The sequence below is a fragment of the Saccostrea echinata genome, unplaced genomic scaffold, assembly GCF_033153115.1.
Source record: "Saccostrea echinata isolate AGI-Se365-2 ecotype Australia unplaced genomic scaffold, CSIRO_AGI_Sech_v1 ptg000054l, whole genome shotgun sequence".
In the NCBI taxonomy this organism is placed as follows: domain Eukaryota; kingdom Metazoa; phylum Mollusca; class Bivalvia; order Ostreida; family Ostreidae; genus Saccostrea; species Saccostrea echinata.
The window spans coordinates 2,317,422-2,341,396 of record NW_026889803.1 but is presented as its reverse complement, the minus strand read 5'-3'; the positions used below and the strand labels follow the sequence as shown (position 1 = coordinate 2,341,396).

General features: G+C 33.0%; 1 protein-coding gene across 4 annotated transcripts; it reads left to right on the top strand.

The window, feature by feature from the left end:
- The first annotated feature begins 589 nt into the window (after positions 1–589).
- Positions 590–23,051, top strand: LOC133206224 (uncharacterized). Of its 4 annotated transcripts, none has more exons than XM_061342169.1 (7): positions 590–788; positions 12,455–12,884; positions 13,108–13,381; positions 15,168–15,336; positions 17,861–17,998; positions 19,412–19,541; positions 19,741–23,051. In XM_061342169.1, the coding sequence occupies exons 2-7, from the start codon at positions 12,606–12,608 to the stop codon at positions 21,346–21,348; spliced, it is 2,598 nt and encodes an 865-aa protein (XP_061198153.1). In that variant the 5' UTR covers positions 590–788; positions 12,455–12,605; the 3' UTR covers positions 21,349–23,051. The 4 variants fall into 4 exon arrangements, with proteins under 4 accessions (XP_061198153.1, XP_061198149.1, XP_061198150.1 ...); XM_061342165.1 differs by having other exon boundaries at positions 13,105–13,381; XM_061342166.1 differs by having other exon boundaries at positions 590–792; positions 12,459–12,884; positions 13,105–13,381.
- Positions 23,052–23,975: the final 924 nt, after the last annotated feature.

The window sequence follows — 23,975 nt, the reverse complement described above, 5'->3', positions numbered from 1 at the left end:
CTTTAAAAAAGTGCATTGAATAGTGTCCCTTGTGTAGATGGAAGTTGTGTACAATGTGAATTTTATTAATTAAAGATCTGCAAGTATGAACAGAAATAATATTGAATGATTTGACCTAAAAATATGCATATAATAAAATCTGATTAATGGTTACAATTTGAACCCTCCTAATGAGAGAGGTACATGCCCCCCTTCAGTCCTTCTGGCACCCCCACTCCCACCCACCCACACCCATAAACTTCTGGATTTGCCACTGTGTTATTTGATATCCAAAATTGAAAAAAATCTGTTTTCTATTTCATTTAATTTTACACTTTGAAAGATTATTTGTTAGTTTTAACTGTGACAAAATTAAAAGGTTATGAAAAAATCCAACACTTTCATCACAATACTGTTTTAATTTGACACATTCTCTTTTTTATAACATTTAATTTTTTTCATCAAAAACAATTCTTTTCGTGCAAATAAAAGCTGATTTATCACACCCCTTGTATCTAAGCAGATACAGCGCAGTGTCAGATCGTGTTACGAATATTGATCCGCCTCTCGAGATTTATCACAGTTTTTGCTCCCCACAAAGCGTCACGTGCCACTTCGCGCATGCTGACAGGGTTGAATGGAAAATCAATATCCTTCTGCACTGATAAGCAGGGTCCAATTTGTTATCAGTTATCTATTTGCGTGGTTGATCCGCAGATGACCTACTTTGTTTCCCAGACACAAACCAACCAAGCGGACAAACACAAAGTAGATCATAGCCGGAGGGGAAAACGCGCCATTGCAAAAAGGTAAGTTTGTATTGAGACGTTCGCATTGATGCAGAACGCACCCTACTTTCATTTTGAAGCTGTCCGTCATGGTCTCCTGGCGGATACGGAGTCTTTTCCCGTGATTGATACGCTTCGTGTGAGACAATGTGAGTACTGTTTATATAACCATCTGAAGCAGCGACCGTCAAAACAATCAGAAATGTACCTAATCATCAGTGTTATGAGCCTAAACTGGGTAGTGAGGCCATATAAGCCTTCTCAATATTGATGATCTTTATCAGAATTTGACAGCACTTTTCAATTATTCTTTTAAAAAAATGGAAATATATATTAGTTCCAAATTAAATCCTTCCTCAACCGTTAACCGTCATCATGCACAATAGCTGTAATCTAAGTGTATTTACTTTAGAAAAGCATTATCTTCAGAAAAAATTAATGGTTGATTTAATATTGGAACGTATTAAATTGGTATGATTTGCTTCATTTAAAACTTGTAATATTGTTCTTTAATGATTGTAACCTATGAGTATGTGTAATATTTGCTGTGATAAGGGTTTCACACCCTAAGGAGAGAAAGAAATTGCTCCATTATAATACCTACAGAGAGTTTTAAGACTGCCAGGGAGTATAAGAAACAAAGTATGAAACTGACTTTAGTGGTTCTTGGATAAATTACTGTAAATTCCTTATTTTACGCGAGTACTTATTATCGCGAATTGGCCCCTAGACGTCAAATCGCGAGAACAATAAATCGCGAGTGGACCGTTGATCTAGAGGTTTTACGTGCATTTCAATACCATAAAAATAAAAGCGAGTAATTTTATTCCGCGAGTGTTGCTTCTCGCGTAATTACGCGATAATTAATTCCTCGCGTACATTTAGGAATCTACAGTATTTGAAGAATATGCCTATTTGAGTGTTTCAGCAGTTTCAGAAAAGTTGAATTTTTCAAAGTTTATGATGTACAGTACAGTGTTTTTATTGCTTGAATCAGAAGGATAGCCTGTCCTTAGATCTTGTAGAAGGATTTTGACTCCTATTACTTAACTACAAAAGAAACTCTAGGCTTTATGAAAATCTAAGTTTCTGTGTGTATATTAGATTTTGAATTCATATGATGCATGTAAAATTGTATGGTTCAGAGATATAAGTGAATAGAAAGGAGAAGACTATATATTCCAAATTCTTTGAATTTGTGTCCAATCCCATTGACATATTGTCAATAAAATATGATCAAAAAATAGTGAACACCATATTGCATATTGTGATATATTGCAAATTTATACATTAGCAGTGAAAAATTGAATAGAGACTAATAAACACTTTAAGATCCAAAGGATTTCCTTAGCTTTTAATGGATACATATAGCTGGATGATAGACACAGATTTGGGCATATAATTAGAAGTTGCACCCGAAATTATTGCATTTTATACATACTGCAACATTTGATGGTATTAATTTAAGTAAAAGCACCATTTCTTTTTCTTTCTCTTGGCACAGAATTCTGCCACAGAGGCTTTTGCCTTAGTACTCAAATTGATTGGCCATTTTGATTACTATGAAAAAGGTGAAGATAAAGAAAGTGATCAAACTCACATATCTTATAAATAATACAAGTCATAAACAGGGCAAAAAGATAGACTTCTGGAAACACTAAAGGTGGGATCAGGTGCCTAGGAGGAGTAAGCATCCCCTGTCGACCATCACACCTGCCATGTGAACTCTGAATGTGTCAGTCAAAATTTGATCAAATGATAGGTTGTATTTGCAAAATAGGTGATATTATAATGGAATTTTACTATATACATAGGGGGAGTTGATGATGGAAAAGCTGAAGTCATCCTGTTGTCATATAGTTTAGTTGTTAGTATGTCATTAATTTCTGTATTCAGTAAAATATTCAAATATGAAACAGATGTGGCAGACTCTGGTGTCTTTTATTTCAAGTTCAGTGGGATATATTAAGTTAACATATGAATAAAAATGAATATTGTTAATTGATAAAAGGTCATTGATATATCTAAATGAAGGCAAGTTTTTTTTTCTTCTCAAGTAGAAATTTTTTAATAAATTCTGCATCATGAGACTTCAATAACAGGTTGGCTTATATAAAGGGGTGCGATTTGTGCCCATGGGAATTCCAACAGTGAGGAACTGCATCTTTTTAATATCAACTTAAGAGTACATTGTATGTAGAATCAGAATAATTTTCAGGTATAGATTTAATAGATAAATTATAAATTTAATATTATATATTTTGAAATGCTGGTACATAGTTTTTATATCATGATATATTCTTGCAGTGGGTTATATTGGAATATACTGCTATACCAGTAATGTGGGACAATTATATTTGTCATCTGTTGGTATTGAATTAATGAATTGCTAAAATGATAATCATATATTTTTTTAGCTTAATTTTTGCTTTGGAGTAACAGGTCTATTTAGTTGTATTGATGTAAAAGTAAAATTACCCCCAATAATTGCTCAGGGTACATGGAAAATTGTAAAGAGGATGCTTACTAGATGTGCCTTTCAGTAATGAGAATGTTTAAAAGAGACGACATAGTGAGACATTAAACATTGAAGTCCTTCAGAAATGGGGTTTTCCTCAGCATGAGTGTACAACAAAATACTCTTCTTTAAACCTTACCATATTCTTAACATTTTGATATTTAAATTTTATTGAGAGTTGAAAAGGGTACCTAGTAAATTGTTTTTATATGGAAACTAATAGGGATGAATTCTTAAAGGAGCTTTGGTGCTTATTTACAGAATGTTACTTGAAGATTTATTTGTGGTTATTTACATAGAGTTATGCCCCTTTGCTGTAAAAAAAAAAAATAAAGGGTGTCTCTTTTATTCTAATGCTTGCCATGATCCTCCATGATTTCAGTATGCAGTCTTTGTATTTGTCAGCATTTCCAAGCTGCTAATGTACAAGCTGCTAACTTGCAAAATTACTCTATTGATGTAAATGGAACTTTTTTTTGTCCAAGAAAGTTGTCTACTATGGTATGTGTGAAGATGTCTTGAAGCAGAACCAATTTTTATCCTTTCTTCAGGTAGGCTGCATAACTGATGATAGGTAACTTGGCATGTGAGTTGCTTTTGCTTGCCTATCACACAGTTCTAGTATGGGAGAGATAAAAAACAGTATGCCCAATTTAATCAATTGCAAATTAATTATTTCATCAAAAGAATGGAAGTGGAAAACTTTTTCTTTGAAGATGGCAGTTTTATACAAGGTGATTTCTAGTTTTTGCATGTAAATGAAAATTTCTTCTGTTGTTTGTTTCACGCATCACTAAACACAGAGGTTGAGAGAACATTGTGCTCATTAGGCATAAATCGTCAGGGGGTCGTAATATTGCGCATCACTGGAGATTTAATCTCTGAAAGGCTTCATATGCAAGTCATGCAGAAAGGCTTTCCAGTCCGTTAAAGTTTGTCTTTATGCATCCCTGCCCTCTAATCTTAACAAGTGTGCTCATGCATGAATAATCACAAGAAATGAAAAATAAGTTTTTCCAGATTTTCTGACAAAAAGGAATGTGAGATGCTGCTTTTAGAAAAATGATTTTTTTGTGTGTTTTAATACTTACAACACATTCATGGCTTTTGCTCGCAGCAATGGACAACATTTTAAAGGAGTACGTCAGCAAAGAGGGATGCAATAATTTTTTTTCCCAAAAATTCTTAGGTTAGAAAATTATTACTGGGTGTGGAAATATTTGAAAATCTTATTTTTTTTCAACTATTTGGTTTCGCGTCACTTGCAGGAAGCCATGTGAAAAGAATAGAAGCTGCCAAGACACTTGATGCTTTACGTTCTTTATAGAACACCCAGGTGTGATTCTCGTATTGATGATAGGTTTTCATTTTTCCCTGCATTATGTCAAGTTTCCTGCAATGCCCAGTAGATTAACATGGCGTGTTTGATTTTGAAACTTGAGACAGAACAGAAATATAGTTTTTTTTTAAGGATATCTCATGGTAGGTGTTTGTTGAATGGCTACTCTTCAACAGTCTGGAAACTGCATCAACCAACTCTATCGGAATTTAATTAAACTACAGTGTCACTACATTTTCTCGATATTTTCCCACTGATTCAGGGATAGGTAAATTTAATAATGCACACTTTGTCAGCAACATTTGGAAAATATTCAGTCAGCACTATTTAATACATTTCTCTTAACGTTGAATGTTCAAAACAATTGCATAATAATATTGAACTGTCCTTACTAGACTTTTATGTGTTGTAGTCTGTGTAAAATAAGCATTTGTTTTATTTTTATCTTTAAAAAAACTTTTGTGAATGCTAGTACACATTAATTCGCATATATGAGGCATAAAACATCCAAGAAATCATCAACAAAAATCGATGGTTTACTGTCAAGCTCTGATGATCTGTCTGCTGGAAGCTTATCTCTGTAAATTAATGAAGCATGGAAAATAAAAACTTCTAATGATGCCGCAGTCCAGAAGTTTAATGACCTGCTTCTGCTAGTCATGGTTTACAGATTGTCGTATTGGTCAGCCTCCAGAATCCAGATTGCGTTTTACGTTATAGTACAGACTTGATGGAAGTCGTAGGTCTGTCACGTCACTTGTTGAGATGTAAGTAAGCATAAAAAGTCTTTTTGAGTGACAAGTCAGACATTTTATTTCCTCATTTTTCAAACTACAAGTACTATAGTGTGGCTGTAATGGTACTAAACACAAATCTCTGTTTTGGAGAGAGAGAGAGAGAGCGAAAAAGAAAAAAAAACAATATTAAGAGATTGAAACGAGGGAGGTGGAAAGGAAACAAAAACAAACAAACAACAACAACAACAACAAAAAAAAAAAAAAAAGACTAGGAAGATCTGTAAATGATTTATGAGAATGTAATTTTGCTAGAGGTATATTTTTTCATATTTACTGAGTATTTTTTTTTTAACTAAAAGAGATAATGAAGTGATTTGGAAAAGGTTTTGATTTTGTTGAATAAATTCTAATTGCATGTAGAGACATCAGAATTAATGCTTGTCAAATCAAATCCCTCATTAGCTACCAAGAAATATATCATTGCAACAACAATGGTATTTTCTTGAATGTTTCAAACACAAGGTATTCTTTTGAAAGACTCAAAATTCGATAGAATTGATTTTGAATGTTCAAAAAAAGGTTGTTGCTATTTTGCAATATGTGACCAAAAAAAAAAGAATAGGTGGATTACACATATTGGATTTGCTTGGGAGGAATTCCTAGTGCACTACGCTCCACAATGATTGATCTTTATCGGGTCATTAATCTTGCATTATTGTGTGTTATGGTTAAATGCATTTTTGTTGGATTTACAAGGAGATTTAAAGCACTATTGACCACGTGAGACCGATAAAGGAAATCAATTAAGTCCTCAAAATCGTAGTGTTCTGTCAGTGACAGTGAACTGCTAGCCGTTATCTTTTGTGGGTAAATGTAGTCAGGGACCATGGCTGTGATAAAAGGAATGTTCCAACTTTTTATTATTCTCCCACTTCACCTTATTTTTCTGGGTATAAAAGAGTAAAATTGTATGTAAAGAAGTGTCTCTGTTTGTACATGTAACACATTTTCCTAATATTACAGTAATGAAACGCCAAGGACAAAGCAAGGGATAATTTGTTATTATACAAATTCATTCACTTAAATATCGGAGATGGGAAAGATAATCATAAAATTAAAACTTACAAGGCATTAAAACAAATGAATACAAAAAATGAATCAGAGCTAAATACTATACAAAATTCTTTGAATTAAACTACAAATATATTTTAATATGATCATGGAACTTGCATCTTAAATTAATGAAATCATGAATATCATCTATTACATGGAATGTGGGTAATGGCCGGGTTAGGGATGTAGAATTTGATACTGTTATTCTGCCCACTAGCTACGGAATCTGATTTAATCCACAAAGCAGTCAAGTATGCATGAAGTTACTGTATGCTACTTCCTACTTCAGAATTCATAAGAAGACTTATTGAAGACCTTATATCCCCAGATTTTGCATGAAAATTTTAATTAAAATTTATACAATTCATGATTTTTTTGTTCATCCTTTGTTAGGAAAAGTGTGTCGTTAATTTTTATGGATTTAGATGGAAGGCAGAAAAAAAAAAATAAGGCTCTGGCAAACACAGTTATTAGCGTAAATTATAGATTTGCCTTGTCAAGACACACAGCTGCAAGCATGAGTGCCGCAGCTTCAAATTACCACACAGTTTACACTCCACCGATTTTTCTGATTGGGTGAGTTTGAAAAGCCAAGTTCTGGCAAGCTGTTATTGCCAGAGAGCAACCATGCATAGCAGCTGTTAATTCATTGCATTTTATATTTAGCAGGTATAACTAAAACAAACTGAATAAAGACCAGCAGTTCTAGAAAATTTTGTTTGTATTGTACGCACTCACCTCATTTTGACGTTCAAAATTTTTTTTCAAAGGTTTTAGATGTACTAGGAATTTCTGAACTTGCCCGGATTATTGTCATGCTCCTTGCTGCATTCGAGCTTTGAGTGTGAGATATTGATTTTGTGAAGAGAACATACTGTATTGAGTTACTGTGAATTTTTTATTATTTTAAAGGAAATAACAGTAGTACGGGTGTCAAAGTGTGAGGTGGGTATCTACTTTCAGTTTTAATTATTTGTTAATGCTTGATGTATTTTACCCGTGTAATAGGGATCCTCGTGTCTTGCCATCAAATTTCACCTGTTGGCATAAGTTATATTCTATCCTTTTATCAAAGATGTTATCTTAATAAAAATATAATTTCACCATCATGCCTCATTTATTTTATGTGATTTTGTTCTTTAAAATGTACTCTTAAGCCTCCCAAATGTCTAAGCTACTTAGTCAAATTAAATTTTATCTTCTAAGGAATGTAATGAAATGATTTTACATTTTTTGTGGTAATATCCTTTCTTTTTAAGTCACTGATATTAATTATTTAATAACACTTTATTATAAGTTCACTTCAAAGATAATCCCTTTTCGCTGATATAATTTTTAATTTTTTTTTTTAAATATGCATTTTTATACATGTGAACAACTTCTATGAAATTGAACATAAAGACTTGAACAGTTAGCGTACTAACTTTTAAAACATGCTTACTTCATATTCTGTTTTTAAGGTTGAAGTTACATTTGTTAATTTGAATAAATTATATTTAAAAGGCCTTGAAGCTTACTTTTTGTGTATAATAAGAATCCTATGACATCAAATTAATTTTTTTGTTGTTGAAAAAATTGGGGGAGGGATTCTACCTAATTGATAAAAATAACTACCTATGGACTGGATACTTGACAATGTGGATGTAATACTAATCAGTACTGATTTTAAGGAATTAAAGATTAAATATAAGCAGCAAACTGAATTTAAAGTTATCATCAGTCTGTGAATTAATGAAATAATGATACCAGATTATGATGGTTACATCAGAATTGGATGAAATTTGATTTGGTTTTCAACATCAATCCCTTCTTAACCTTTCATTAGCGTAGTATAAGTTTGGCTACTGTATCCTATTGGTTCATCAGGCATTAGAGAATCTAAGGGTAAGGTAAGTGTATTAAAACAGTAATAGTTCTCTTAGTTTATGTGTCCTCAAGAAAGTCAAAGGAACATGCATAAATAATATTGGGGGGGGATGGCAAAGTTCAAATATTGATGAAATACTTCAATATGTAAATTTTCAGCACTGTTTATCACTGATTTTTTTTTAACTCACCAGAGCTAAGGGTACAAGTAAGTTTTTTTTTTAAAATTTCCTTTGTGTTCTGTCTGCTGTAACTATGAACTTTTTATTTTTTTTTATAAATAGAGGAAGTACTCAGTCTGAAATTTTTATGTAGAACCAAATCTTACATTGATCAGTTGCTGCATGTTGAAATTGTTATAGAAGCATTGTAGTGTTTTGTTTAAGCCATTGCCATCAGGGGAGGCTACAAAAAGTAATCCCACTATGCAGATTGCTTCCTTGAGACTCACTGGTAGGTGACGGGTGAGCTTCATGACCTATGGGCTTCTTATTAGATATGTTAGGGGTTTTTTTCCTTAAAATTTTGATGTAGGAGAAAATAGTAAGCTCCTCTTATGTGTTCCAGATGATAGAATTATCTCCCTTGTCATGGATGAAAAGATTTAGGAGCCAATTTGTAGCAGTATTCTTTGTACACAGGTAGGGTTTAGTAGTCATAAGGTGGATCCATTCAGTGTTTATCGGTGCTTTTTCTCATTCACCCGAAATAGATATATTGACAACACGTGTTTCATGCTCAAGCCCTTATCAGCATAGATTTATTGAGGTCAAGCATAGCCATGACTATGTATACGCATTTCCAGGTAAGAGAAACATTGCTGCAGTTTGTGAATTTTATCAAAAATTTAAGGAAGACAGGGTTTCGGTTGCTTTTTAAGGTGACAAAATTCATATTTATAAGGGATACTGGTTGTAATATGCCAGTTAATGCTTGCAACTGATACTAGTTTTTTTTCCTCTCTAAATCTGGATGCAACAGACTTGATCAGGTAACTCAGGAAACAGTTTTAAACCATTTTTGGCATACTGTTTATTGTAGTTATTTATACATTGTATCACAATGTTCTTTTTACTTCCTGATTTTTTTCATTAATCTAGATATTGTAATAGTGTTTCAAGTTCTGAGTATTTTTTAAGTCTTCATATTTGTTTAAGCAAGTATTTTTAGATAACATAATTTTTAAAAGCATGTTGAATAAGTATGTACAAGCATATAACAATCAGTGGTTGCATTGCCTGCCCAGCTAGGTTATGAAAAAAGCTTTTTATTTCACACTCTAAAAAGTATATATCTCACTGTGAAAAAATAAATTAATAAATAATAATTAAATGAATTTAAACTATTCATTTTTTTAAAATCAGATTAAAAAAAAAAATAAAACTTAGTATTTAATAATCTCAAATCTGAATAATGCTATGTTTAAGTGTTCTGACTTGTTAAACTGCTTAAAAACTGTGCACTCTCAGTTTCTGCAGCATAACAAGTCTTCTGTTGAATACATTTATTTGCAAATTAATTTCTTTGACACTGATTATTCCAGTTGATTTTAATTCCTGATATGTCTGGAGTCAGAAATTGGAAAGTCATAACTAAGAAGTGTAAAGATGATTAGAACAGTCTCCAGTGTTATGTAATATTGCTAGAGACTGGACAGAATTTTCCTAATCAGGCTTATACTGGACGCTGATGAAAATGGATGGCCAATCCGATTTTTCGGATAAGTGGCATTGTTGTTCTTATGCAACTGAAATTCAAATTACATGACCCCACAATGACATCTCATTTGAGGGCATATGAATTTCTAATCCAGGTTTACTGAAAAATAATTAAAAGCCATGAGAAGTTTCTTGTAATTTGTAAGCATATTTGGCAAACTACAAAAAGTTGGAGAATTCAGAGTAATAAGAGATCACAAATGCAGAAAGGAAAAAAATAATTTAGCAGTTACTGAAAAGCATGTGGATGGGACAATATGTCACAGAAAAAGAAAATACATGTACATATTAGTTACTTTGTAGTGTATAACTTTGAGAATCATTTTAGAAACTGGTGCCTTGTAGACACTGAAAACATTCTATTTACATGTGTCAGAAATGTCCTTCTCAACTGCTCCTTACTCATGCTCTCATATTGATGTGAACAATGTAAAGGATACTGTAAATTACTTTTTATTCACAGGAACTTATTTTTCATGTAATTACAAGAGAGTCTACCCACGTAAATATAATTATAGAGAGCAATAACCAAAATTGGTGAAAATTTTGTCTTGCTAATAAATAGTAAATGACTACCGGGTATCTCACAAAAATATGGTGTTGCGAAAATTTGGTGATCCACTGTACTTTAAACATGCATACGTTGAACAAGAAAAATTTTAACCATAGATCATACTTTTGGAAAATCTTAGCTTTACTAAGTCAAACACCAGAAAAGAGCATTAGCTCCTTTTGTGGATTTGCTCAATTTCGATAAATCTTGGTACATAACTAGACTATCAAGATGCTTAATTCTATTGCATTTAATTTTCATGAATGGTAAAGAATGGTTACTATAAATTAAATGATCTCTTTAATATATCTTAAAATGCTATTCTGTGTATAGTTTTGGCCTGATTTCAGTGATACTGGGTACCAAAGTAGACTTAATCAAGATATATAATTTTACACATCAATTTATCATTGTAATGAGCTATGTTACCATGGTTACTAAAAAAGAATGATGTGGACTTCTTATAAAATGCTACTGTTCATACATCTTTGGCCCATTGTCAATAAAACATGGTACCTTCAGTAAACTACATTGACATCAAAATATGCAATTCTTTTTGATAAATTAGGAATTTATAAAACAGTGTTGCCATGGTTGGTAAAGAATAGAATAAACTGTTAAATTCATTCCTAATATACTAGTTATAATTAGATTTGAATAAAACTTTGTGTATATATAAACTACATGAAGATAAACTGTACACAAGTTTCTGATTTTAGTGAACAGTGTTAGAAAAGAGAATATGAAAAGGATATTTATTAACTTTATCCTATAAGAATAAAACCTAAAACAGACTTTGCTGATTTTTGTGATAAAAGTATCAAAAATAGATTTTTAAAAATTCAGATATTTCAAATTACATTAGAATTATTTTATCACTATGCTCCTTCCTGATTGATTGAAAGAATGAAGTGTCATATTACAGCTCCAAGTAAAAAGAAAATTTTAAGTGTATGTTCAATTTTTCTCATACTTTGTTTAAATCAGTAGAGCTACAGTCACAACAGAGACTTTTGGTCAGTTAAATTTAAAACCAAATTCATAAAAGCAAAAATGTTACTTATGTTAACTTAAAAGTTTATACCGTAGTTCCGGTACAGGTAGTTGGTAAATTTGTATTTGAAAAAAAGGAGGACATCCTTTCTTTCTATATCTAGGCAATATTCAAGGACCTACATTATTAGAATTAATTGGAAATGAAATTCTAAGTCCATGTTACCTGGCATCACGAACACAGGAAGTATGCAGCAATGTAACAATATAGTTAATGGACCTTAACGTGCAATGTCATGCCTGAATGATTATCCATAGAACCCTAATCACCCAAATCCTTGCAGGGCCATGCTATATTTGCATAAACAATTACCCCCTTGTAAATACCATGACGTTCCTTGCACAAATTCAGAAAATTTAATGAAGGGATTAATGCCGATTGCATTTAAATGCCCTGGACCATGAACAAAGCAGGAAATTGCCTCTCTTGAAAATATCAAGAGTCAATTTGTTACTGTGATAACAATCCTCTAAATTTGTGTTCTGAATGTCTGGGGTTACGGTTGATTCCATGTCATTTAACAGACAATAAATTCGTTTGAAATTACATTTTTGAATATGCAAATATATGCTTTCATCTGAAATCAGGATAAACTGTAATCATTTTTCACCTAACAACCATTGTTTTATCAAAGGTGGCTTGATATAGGATATGTAAGGAATTATTTGCATAATTTCAGAAAAAGTCATCCATTGCTTACGGATAGTTAATAGTTTTCTAAATAGACTTTAATCCTTACTTTGCATTTAGATGACACAAAATTTTTTTATTAATTGGATTTTTCTGTAGGAAGTGAAAGCTGTGATATTAGAATCAGTAACCATAGACACATAAACCTTCACCATGTGGATCAGGAAGATGCCATAACCTAGCTCACTTTGGAACTAGAGTGATTTTCCCTGATGAGACAAGAGTTACATCCCTTGATGGTTGATTTGCCATGATGACAGCAGAAGTTATCAACATCCAGGTCAAGCAAGAATCCTCAGACAGTAATCACCAAAACACCACAGCCTCAAAGGGGACAGAGCTGGAAGAAAATGGTGTGCAGGTATCTGGGGAAACCACCTCTCAGCTGGAGACAGCACCACCTGCGGTGTTTGTCCAGGCGACAACCACCCAAGACAGTGGCAGTATCAGCGCTAGTGAACAGTTACAGCGTATGATTCAGCAGCAGTATCTAGTCAACCTCATCCAGTTTCAGCAGTCCATGCTGCAGGTATGCTGATTACTTTATCTATTATCCCACTTGGGTGATAGCAAGTAAAGTTAAAAAAAACTTCCTTACTACTATACACTAACTAGGTAAAAGGTGTGGGAGGCATATCTCATTTCAAAATAAGTTTTATAGGGCAGAGAGATGACTATATTTCAGTATAAAATTTGACTCCCTCATGCAAGAAGAACCTTTAGATTTGTAAGTGTCTGAACCTCTTTAGCAGACTGGCCAAGCAATGCAGCACCATCAGAATTTACTCTCAGCCATTGACTTCACCAAACTGAATCAGGAAGCCACGGCAACTTCTGAGACCCCAGTCAATCCGATTCCAAGTGAATCTGGTGACAAAGAGAAAAAACAGGCCAAGGTCAACATAGAAGGTCTACTGGAAATTGGATCAGACTCAGAGAATACTGAAAATGAGGATGGAGTTCTAGGAGATGGGGGTGATGATCATGAAATGGTGAAGGGTGGCCGAGAGAGAATCCGACACTCAGGTATGTTAAGACATAAGACCAGTGTGAATTAAAGATAATATCAATGAAAGCATTATCAGATAAGTGTAGAATTTGTTTAATTTAAGAATACATTGTATAATGTAATATAATATGAAGTGTTCTGCAAAGTAGGTAATTATTGTCATTCAGATTTAAAGTGTAGGTAATTTGATTCATCTAAGAAATATCAGAAGGAATCCTATGCAGCAATGCTTACCCCTCTCCTCAAATTAGAACTCCTTAAAAGCTTAAACAACTTGCATTGGATGTTTCATAAAATCGGTAAGCCTTAAATCAGGATGATGTCGCAATGATTTACTTGTCAAACATAATTAAAAAATCATTTTCAAGACAAAACTTTGAAGTTTATGTTCCTAAAAGAGTGTAATCATATGTAAATGTTATAAGAATTGAATGATTGTTTTTGCATATGACTGGATCATATTAGATACACATGCAAATCATCATTGCCAGTATAAATATGTGCGATTTATGTTTTAAAGAATGGAAATACTTGTGGACTTGAAATCTTTAAATATTTTCATCCACCATGATATCACTAGGTAGACAAGGAAATGGCTAAAATTAGAAATGAGTTTTAGAGAAAAGTAATGTACATTTAGTTTACATCAGTTTTTGATTAGGAAAAATAAAGCGCAGGTGTGTCAACATCCTGTCTTTTGATATGATGTGGAAACCATTAATACAAGTGAAATAGAAAGTTGATAAGGTGGACATTATGATTCTGAAAAGTTGAATTTACTCATTCTCTTCCATTTCCTCATAATTTGAGACATCATAGAGACAAAAAATAGTCATATGTTCTTTCCTTACAATCCCGTTTTTTGTTGTTGTAATTTTCATTTTCGTTATACAGTGTGTACATTCTGATAGATATTTTATGCCCATCCATGCAATAGATGATGAATAAACATGGTGTTACCCCTTTCAGTTTGTCAATTCCGTCATAATTTTCCTGTCCTTTTCTATTTTTTGCTGTACTTGAGAAGATTCCAATGGCTACCTTTATAATAATGACCTACAGATCAAGTTATAAGTTTGTGTTAATTGACCCAGAATCATCAGAGTTATTGCAATTAGACTTTGAAAAAAGTCGTACTTTTTCTGTGAGGTAATTTTTTGTTTTATGTCAGTTGACCCACAGGTACTTTCAGCAGATACTGCCAAAGGATGTGAAAATTTCATGAATATTCTTATAGTTTTTTAGGCTTAAATTGAGAATGACCTGAATCTGGATGTTTGTAATTGCACCAAATGCTAGCTACATAAAAAAGAAAAATAAATAAAAAATAAAAAGAGAGATGGCCTTAAAGGTCAGGGGTCAAATAGCATAGCCTCTGCTGCTAAAAATAGATATTTGTTTTCACAAAGATAAGATGGCTCTCAGATTTTGATGATCATACCTTCACTGTAGGCTGGGCTGATAAAAAGCATACCTGGGATTGCTCTGAGGTCCTGGGGCTTGTGAAAAACCAGTCTTAAATTGCTTACAATGTCTAAGGTCATGGCATCTGCTGTGAAAAAAAGGATATGTGCTTTGATTTTCCTCCTGTAGCAAACTAACAAAGATTTGCTCAGATTAGAATATTGTTTTATTTAAGCTTCTAAATAAAATTTGACTTTGGAGCATATACCATTACTGCATGTAGTCCTATATGATTCTTAGCAAAATCAAAATGAAGTGATTGGATATTGGATAATTGGATAAAGTTGGAATAGGAATATTAAAATTGATTTTATTTTTGAAAAATGCTTATTATTGTAGTTGGTGGAAGAAATATAAACCAGTATGGCAGAGAGTTTACAAATGGCCGTCCCCTTCCTGATCATTTGAGAGTTCAGATTCTACAGTTAGCTTTACAAGGCATTCGTCCCTGTGAAATCAGCAGGCAGCTACAGGTGTCTCATGGATGTGTCAGCAAAATTCTAAATAGGTACTGTGGACAATGTATATACAGTAAAACCTGTCTAATCTGGATGTTGTGTATTCTGAAATCTTGCCCATTATTATGAAAACTTTTTGACCGTTTGAGTAAATTCAGTAGTTCAAATGTTGTCTAATTTTAAAAAAATCTGTCACATTCAGCAATTTTTTATTGAACCAGTGGAGTCTAGACAAGTTTTACTGTATATTTATGTTTTTCATCCATATTTTTGAAGAATTTTCCATTGAAATATTAAAAAAAAAATTGTTAATTTTTAGAAATAAATGAACACATTTCCTAAGAGAAACTGCCTTTGGGCTTTGGCTGTGATTTGGGTCATGAAAAATACTGTATGTACATGTATGGAACTTGTTAGGACCGAGAAAAAAAAAACAAAACTTGAGATGTATGAGGATTTGAGGTTAAAATACATTTTAAAAAGTGGTTTGAACTTTCTTGGATATATCCATGGTATTTGAGATATTGATGTTCAAGATATCAATGTTTGAATGTGTATTATAAAAGCAGAATTATTCATTTATTTTATTGGTGACAATTGTCAGTGATGTTAATTCTCTAACAAATATTTTTATGTGAATATATATTTTAATTTTGTATTTTTTTTTAACAACACATCAAGCCCTCACAAAATCATTTTAGATTGAAAATCAATGAAAATTTTGTCCCCGAAAAAATTCTGCTTCAGCAGTATATATTGTGTATGTATAGTTAGCCTCTTCAGATGACATCAAAACGAATACAGTGAATAATGTTAAAATTTAATTCAACACCTTTAGTATTATAGTAGAAAATTATTTCTTTGCTCACTTCAAAGAAGTTAGGGAAATTAATGCGAACTGGCAAGTAAGGTTGTAGTTCCACTTCTTATAGGAACAAAATCCTTTGTGGACCAAATGTGCATGGAAGATTCATGTATTTGAGAAAGAGTGAGTCTAAGATGGTTCTTTTATTTAGTGTCAAGTCTTCATCTTTCACTATTCTTCATCTTTCACTATTCTTGAAAAGTAATCTTGCACATGGAACCTTTATTTAAAAAAAGTAATTTCACCAATTTCTTTTCCAGCAACTAACAATTATTTTTTTGCTGCATGGATGAGAAAGGTTTAAATTTATAGATATTCTAATATCGGTGACATTAATTTCATTTCAGGATATTATTTTTCACATATTTTTTTTGTAAATCCTTGCCTGTTGAGAACCTGTATCTCTGCTACTGTGATATGGAACTGACAGTTCATTGCTTAGATGTAGAGGCAGTTGATTGATTAACAACAGTTAAACATTGTCACTGAAAATCACCCCATAATTATGTAGGATTAGGATTAAAATCAAAACATTAAAGCTACTTGATGAGAGTTAAAATAAGATATTCAAATAAATATTTCATATATAATACATGTGTTGTAGAAAAATATATACATGTACCCAGTGCACTTTCTTCATCTGATTTCAGGTATATTTGAAATTTGATACCTATATATAAAATTTCAAGCCATCATCGACAGTTTCAGAATCACTTTGGTGTCTTTTTAACTGGGAGAAGTTATAGTTGTGTTAATATGTTAAGGGTATTTGGGTTTATGATACGCTTTTAGGTGAACAAGTTGAAAAAGAAATCTGCGCACTGGTTGAAAGCATCCCTGTTATCTGTGCAGCCATCAGGAACTGGGAAATGGCCGATTTTTGACAGATATTTTTGTCGTTTATTTTCCAGTCCATTACCTTTCATAGTCAGAAATCCACCTAATCCTTTTATAAGGTTGTAGATTTTATTCCTCTCATAAGTTAAAGAGTGACGCTTTATCTGGAGGCAGGCAAGCGTGGTTAGACAAATTAAGAGAGGCTTTTGAAATACACTGAACTTTGCTGTCACGGATCACTGAATGTCTATGAACCAACGGGTTGACATGCAGTGTACAAAGACATACAAAGATCCTGTTCCTTGTTGGGGCTATAGTTCCATGAATACACACAGTTAAATCTTCACAGTGCACTGTTGTTTCTACTCTTTTGTTCATGGGTGATTCAATCTGATTGTTTAAATTACCTTGGAATAATTGGTTGTTAATGTATATGAGGTCAGTCAAAATAATGCTTTTGTTTTGTTTACTTTCAATTTGTAAATTAAAAGGTTTAGCAGACAATTTTTGGTCCTTTTTTAGAGACATGTACACAGTCATATCTGATTGTCTTTGTGTGTTACGATATTGAAATATCTTTTTTTTTAATTTATGACATACAAAATGTTTGTAAATAAATGTAAAATTTAGTTTTTGACTATGTACACAAATAGGATGTATGGACATGAAGTTGAAAATAATGGGAAGTCTTCGTCCATTAATGCTGGGCTTCTATCTTAGATAGATCTGTGTAATATAGTTTGGTATAACACTCTTTTTTTCTTTTTGTAAATTTGCAAAGGTTTTCAAACTTAAGTTCAAGGTCATGTGTTGAATGAAATATACTTCAATAAATTTGGCTCAATTTTTTTTTTTTTTTTTTTTTTTTACAGATATAGAAAAACGGGAAGTATTAACCCAGGACAGATTGGTGGAAGTAAGCCCAAGGTCACGACCCCTGATGTGGTCAACTGTGTCCGGCAGTACAAGTTAGAAAATCCTCAGATGTTTGCATGGGAAATAAGACAGAAGTAAGTAGCACAGATACATGGTGGCCCATTTAAGGGTTGATTTCTTCAGTCATAATCTAAAAGTGTAGTTTTTAAAATTCTACTTCTGATGAGCTGCATTCATAACCCGATGTTAAGGTCAAAGTAGTTGATCATGACCCAGATGTCAAGGTCAAAGTTGCTAAAACATTTTTCACTAAATTGTAGAAATTTGTATTACAAAATGTGTTTTTATTATCACTAGTGTGTTCAATAGTCAATGCAATGGCTTTTGATTATCTTCAACTTAAAAGGCAGCAAGTGGTAAAAGATACCAATGTCTTATGTATTTGCTTTAGTTTCATTACATAAGAGTGTATCATAGACAAAGTTTTAATAAGGTGTACCTATACAGATATCTGATTGCTTGATCTTTCAGCCATGACCATTCCTTTTTTTAAAATGGAATATTTAACTGATATTTCAAATTATGTATTCTCCACAATTGAAAGAAAATCATGGAACATTAAGGAATAAATGAACAGATCTCTTTCTAAAAGTGGACTCATTTGGTTTAAAAAAAAAAAAAAATAGCGGAATGTATAAAATAACCATTTGCAATCTTTAGAATTGTTCTTGCAGAAAATTCGTGTAGATTTGCATGAGTGCGTTCCAATAAATCAAGGGGTTGCTGTAAGGTATTGATTAGAAGTCATGGTGTGTTTCCCTATTGATTGGTAGACTCTGCTGAACAATTTGTTGAGAACGAAGCAGTGGTGTGCAACATTGCCTAGATACGCAAAAATGGTCACAAGATCAGATAGTTCCACTTAACAACTTCACAATCAATGCCCAGCAGATCAAATCACGCTCTCAGTAATTCTGAAAATTACCAAGAAATTTTATATAAATTATTTTTCCAGGAATTTTTCCTTTATAAGTGGCATTGCCCAGGGACAAAATATTACAAGTTAAACCAAATTATATTAAAATTTTATCAGTTTCACCATTTAGTAGAAAAGATTGATACTCATAAAATAATTTTCCTTATTAGGTTTGTGTATTGCTATAAATCTCATCTGGAGAAAGATTTTCTTTTAATTAAACATTAGAATGTTGTAATGTTTGAATGTATAAACGAGTAATTTAAAGTACATGTATAATGCTCAGCAAATCTATCCATATGAATTTTTTTTGTACATGTATTTCTTCCAAACCTATGATCCATTAATTATATAATTACATATATACTGTATGAAATATTTAAAAAAAAGATCTTGTATCTAAGGAGAAGGCTGAATGGTATTAACTGACGGTGCATATGCTTGTCATATTGGTTGTAGAGGTCCGTTGTTTATGTTACTAAATATAGATAGTACTTAATACTGCTCCGTTATTAATTAATATAATATCACAATAATATGTTAATTTGGCTAAATATTGTCACTGTTGCAGACTGCTTGGAGATGGGATTTGTAATGAGAAGAATATACCCTCCATCAGTTCAATAAACAGAATTATCCGTGACAAAGCCATTCTTCAGAGACGCTGCATCGAGGGAATTCCAGTTGTTGACTCAGATGATGTAAGATTCTGAATGGTTCAGCATTAGAGAAGGAAAAGTGGTTTATAGAGTATCAAAAATGACACAATATTTGTTTGGACAAAGGAACTTATAGATGAATTATTATAGAATGAACTTTATTTCAGCTCACTATTTCATATCATTTCTAAAAACACTTGTCATCATATCATTGTTTGATACTAATTTATTTCCCCAACAGGGTGAAGCAGATGAATTGACTATAGATCCAGAACACTTGAAGCATTTCATGATAGTACCAAATCTAACCCCTAATGCCAGCGAGAGCCAAACTGTCATTCCTATTCAGACAATCTCCAGCATCCCAACTGATGCTCCCCAGACGGTTGTCATACCAACTGTGAGCATGCCCAGTCAGAGCTTGATGACATCAGCATCTCCTCAATCTCCAAGTTCAACAGTTGTTACTTATCAGGTGACTTCACCATCACAGCCAGCTTCTACTGCGGTACCTACAAATTCACAGAAAAATCAAGAAACGGAGGCATATGACATAGAAAAAGAACAGGAGACAGCAGTGTCCTTCATACAGGAATCCTCCAGTGATGATGGAGATTCCTCAAAAGGTCATGATATCAAGGTCATTCAGTTGGAATATAACAATGATGAACAAAATAAAGTAGGATCTGGCTCAGAAAAGACTGATGTGTCTACAGCTGACACTAGCAGGCAAAACAACCTGCAGGCAGTTCTGTCCCACTTGATTTCTACACAAGCCACTACTATGTTGAGAGAGGAGGATCCTAAACAAGTGACAGAAGCAAAGAAAAAGTCTCCACAGGTCTCACCACCTTTGACCAAAGCAGACATGCCACCCCCATACAGTGTAGCTGTGGGACCTTTATATGCAACCATTCCAATGTACAGCCCCTCAATAATGAAATCCACACCAACAAGTACAACATCCACAAGTAGTACAAAACAGTCAAAAGGGAAATCCAAAGCTGTGAAAGCAGAAAACAGTGGAGAGCATCAAGGCAGGAAATCCAGATCACAACAGAATTCCACATCTCCAGGATTTGTATCTGGAGCTGGATTTTATGACTACTCTCTCCCAGATAGAGGATTGGGAACTTGTCCACCCGCTCCTAGCAGACCATCCCCTCCCCAAGCAGGAAAAATGGTGGGTATGGTCAGTGGATGGCCTTTTTCTCCATCACCAATGCAGCTCCCTATACCCAGTCCAACTTCATCAGAGAAGAGTCGAACTTCACCTCTGGACCTTTCATCAACTCCTCTAAAAGAGGTCCAAAAGTCACCTGGTTTGAGTTCTGAGAAAACAGACTCGATGGCAAGTTCTTCAAAACTTCCTCCTACTACCGATCATAGCAAGAAGCAGCATATTGCAGAAAACAAAACAGCTCCTGAGGCAGAGCCTACTAAAACAACCATTGCTCACTATGACAAAAATGTCTTAATCTTTGGAGAAAATGCAGTGGAGATCATCTCAGTTGGAAACAACAAGTGGATTGTTCGAAATGAGGAAGAACTCTGTCATGTTGCTACTGGAGAGGTGATGAAGAAGAACAAAACAGGAGAAACTTCTCCATTGGTGCAAGTGAAAAGACTATCCACAGAGGGTCCTAGTGATGGAGGAATGCTAAAGGTTCCCAAAATTAGTGTAGTGGACTCTTTACATACAAAAGGTGCTAAAAAATCTCCACAAACAGTTGTGAATGGTACAAATGCCAAAGACTCTGCTAAAGTGGATGGAAGTGGAGAGCATATAGATGACAATAGAAACAGCTGTCCAGTGCTACAAAAAATGTTGAAGCCGGTTGGTCAGTGATGATAGCATTTTAAAGGAACATTTGTAGCTTCATTTGCTTCTGTTGTAGTAAAGATGAATTTCCGATTGTGAAATCACGGAGAAGATTATGGAACTTAATAGTGACAGTGTTCAGTTTTCTGTTTGTTAGATGAAAATTATCATCATAATGTCTACAAAGTTATGTTGTTATTTGAAAATGTGTTTTGATAATTTTTCTTTTAAATGAGTCGTGTAGTGTAGGTATTTATTAAATAGTTTAGGTAGTGTGTTTTCAAAGTTTTAATTCTAGTTGTACTCATAATGTGTTTTGGTGCTTGCATGTAAAAAATACTGGTAGATATGAACCGGTAGCTTTGTATTATTATATAATCCCAATCTTTTGATTTGCCTCTGTCCAGAACTTTTAATCCATGTTTGAAGTTTGCCATAATTTGTAAACCACAACAATAAAAAGATCTGTTTGATTTCCACTGTAGAGGTTATCTCCCTTTTGAGATGATGTTGCTATCTTGGTTGATATACACATTTTAATAACATATGATATGTAAATATGTAATTTATTGACTTGATTTTATGCCAAACAAATGACAATCATGTGAATGTTTTTTTATTTCTGCATTATAAACATGTTTATATTTGAGTCAGTTGACAAAAGAGAAAATTGTAAATCTTAAATGAATTGGATAACTTTTTAAAGATCATTTGACATACGAGTTTTCCTGGTACATTAATTAAATTGTAGGTGTGAATGCCTTGATGTTTTTTTTACTGCATTACTTACAAATCCAATTTTTTTCTGCATGTTTTAAAAAAGGTATAACTATTATGTTCATAGTCTGAGTTACTACTGTAGACTTGTTCTGAAATTTAAAGAAGGCTTTGAGTCTCCTGGACAATACAGATGTCAAACGAACTAAGTTGAACTTTGACCTATGATCACACACTTCATGTTCAAATGGAAAAGTACATATGTCGCAGAACTGTTTTGAACCTTCATGTTATCGATCAAAGCTACGGTATGTCATAAGGACTCGTGCTGTGATGAATGGATATATTGTCTCAGATAAATTGTGATTTAAGAAAGATATATGCTTTGATACAATGTATCATGATCTGAATAACCCTCACGTTTGTTTGCATAAATAGGATTTATTTGTAACGAGAACTGCCGACTGACTAGAGAGAGATCAAGTGTATTTGTTGTGATGTTGTGTTAGATGTGAGTTGTCATTTTTGTTTGCTATCTTGTATATTAATGATAAATATATATATATTTGTTGTTGATGGAAATACACTCTTTTGATGGGGCAATTGTGTTGTTAGATAAATGTTTTTAAATTTTGTGAATTTTAAAGTTATCCAAATTTATGTAGTTATTTTGTTTTTTTTGAAAGGGAAAATTCTTAACAATAGAAGGTTTATTTTCTCTGAAGGAAGTTATCAGAGGTGTGTCTTCTGAGTAGCTTCCCTTGTCTTAAAGAAGCTTCAAATTTGAATTCCAGATATTTGTTATTCTACAAAATTATCATGCCATTTTGTTTCACCTTACAAATTTCAGTATTATGGAGATAGCATTGATAGAGCTGTAAACTAAACATTGTACAATGTATGATTCATGCTTTATTATGAGTATTTATACTGTCAGATTCTCACAACATCTGTATCGCCTTGGATGGCGGCATGTTATATCTATTCTGTTTGGAAATCATTCTTTAGACTGTTTGGGGGGGTGGGGTGGGGGGTGGGGGGGGGTTATAGATAGCTCTATATATATATATATATATATATATATATATATATATATAATGGCCTCTTGAAATTGAGAGCTAAATTGTTCTTGGCAGTTTCTAAATTTGGGTTATATAATTAAGACGCAATAGGATTTTCCCCATATTCATACTGTAACTGCAATCAAGCAATTTTGTCGAAATCATTTGTGAATTTCTAAATATTTTACTTTCAAACTAAAAATGTGCCACCATGTCCAGAAAGTAGGTGTTTGAACAATCAAATTCAATGAAACGTATATGAAATGCTTTTCATACCCTTATATGGAAGTTTAAAAGTCAAAAATGAGATTCTGATGGTCTAAATTCTCAGTCCAATAGCTAGTGTTTTAATATGCCTCTAAATTTTATAACATATTTGAGTATTCTATATTTTATACAGATTGCCAAAATTTAGCATTGCTAGAATTTAGAACCAAAGAATTTTGTTGCTTTTAATGGTCCCCTTTGTCTTGTGTTGGTTTGGTTGTTTTGAGACAATCAATAAAAATATATTTAAAAAATTTCTTTGTGTTTTGCAAAGTGAGATAACTCTAACTTTTGATAAATCAGGAGGATACACTGTCATCTTCAACAATGACTTCTTTTAAATGATGTGATAAGTTTACTGGAATTTAAAGTTTTAGGTCAATGGAGTCAGTCAGGTGACCTATTGCTATCTGTTTTTGTCCATCGTTGTGCTTCAGTCATAAACTTTTGAACATTTTCAGTTTCTCTTGAACTAGTGAACCAATTTCAATCAATTTTGGTATATAGCATCAATGGGTGAGGGGTACAAAAGTGTAAATTTCATGGTCCCTGCCCCCTCAGCCTGAGGGGTGGGGCTAAATGATCAAAATTAGTGCTATCATTAAAAAA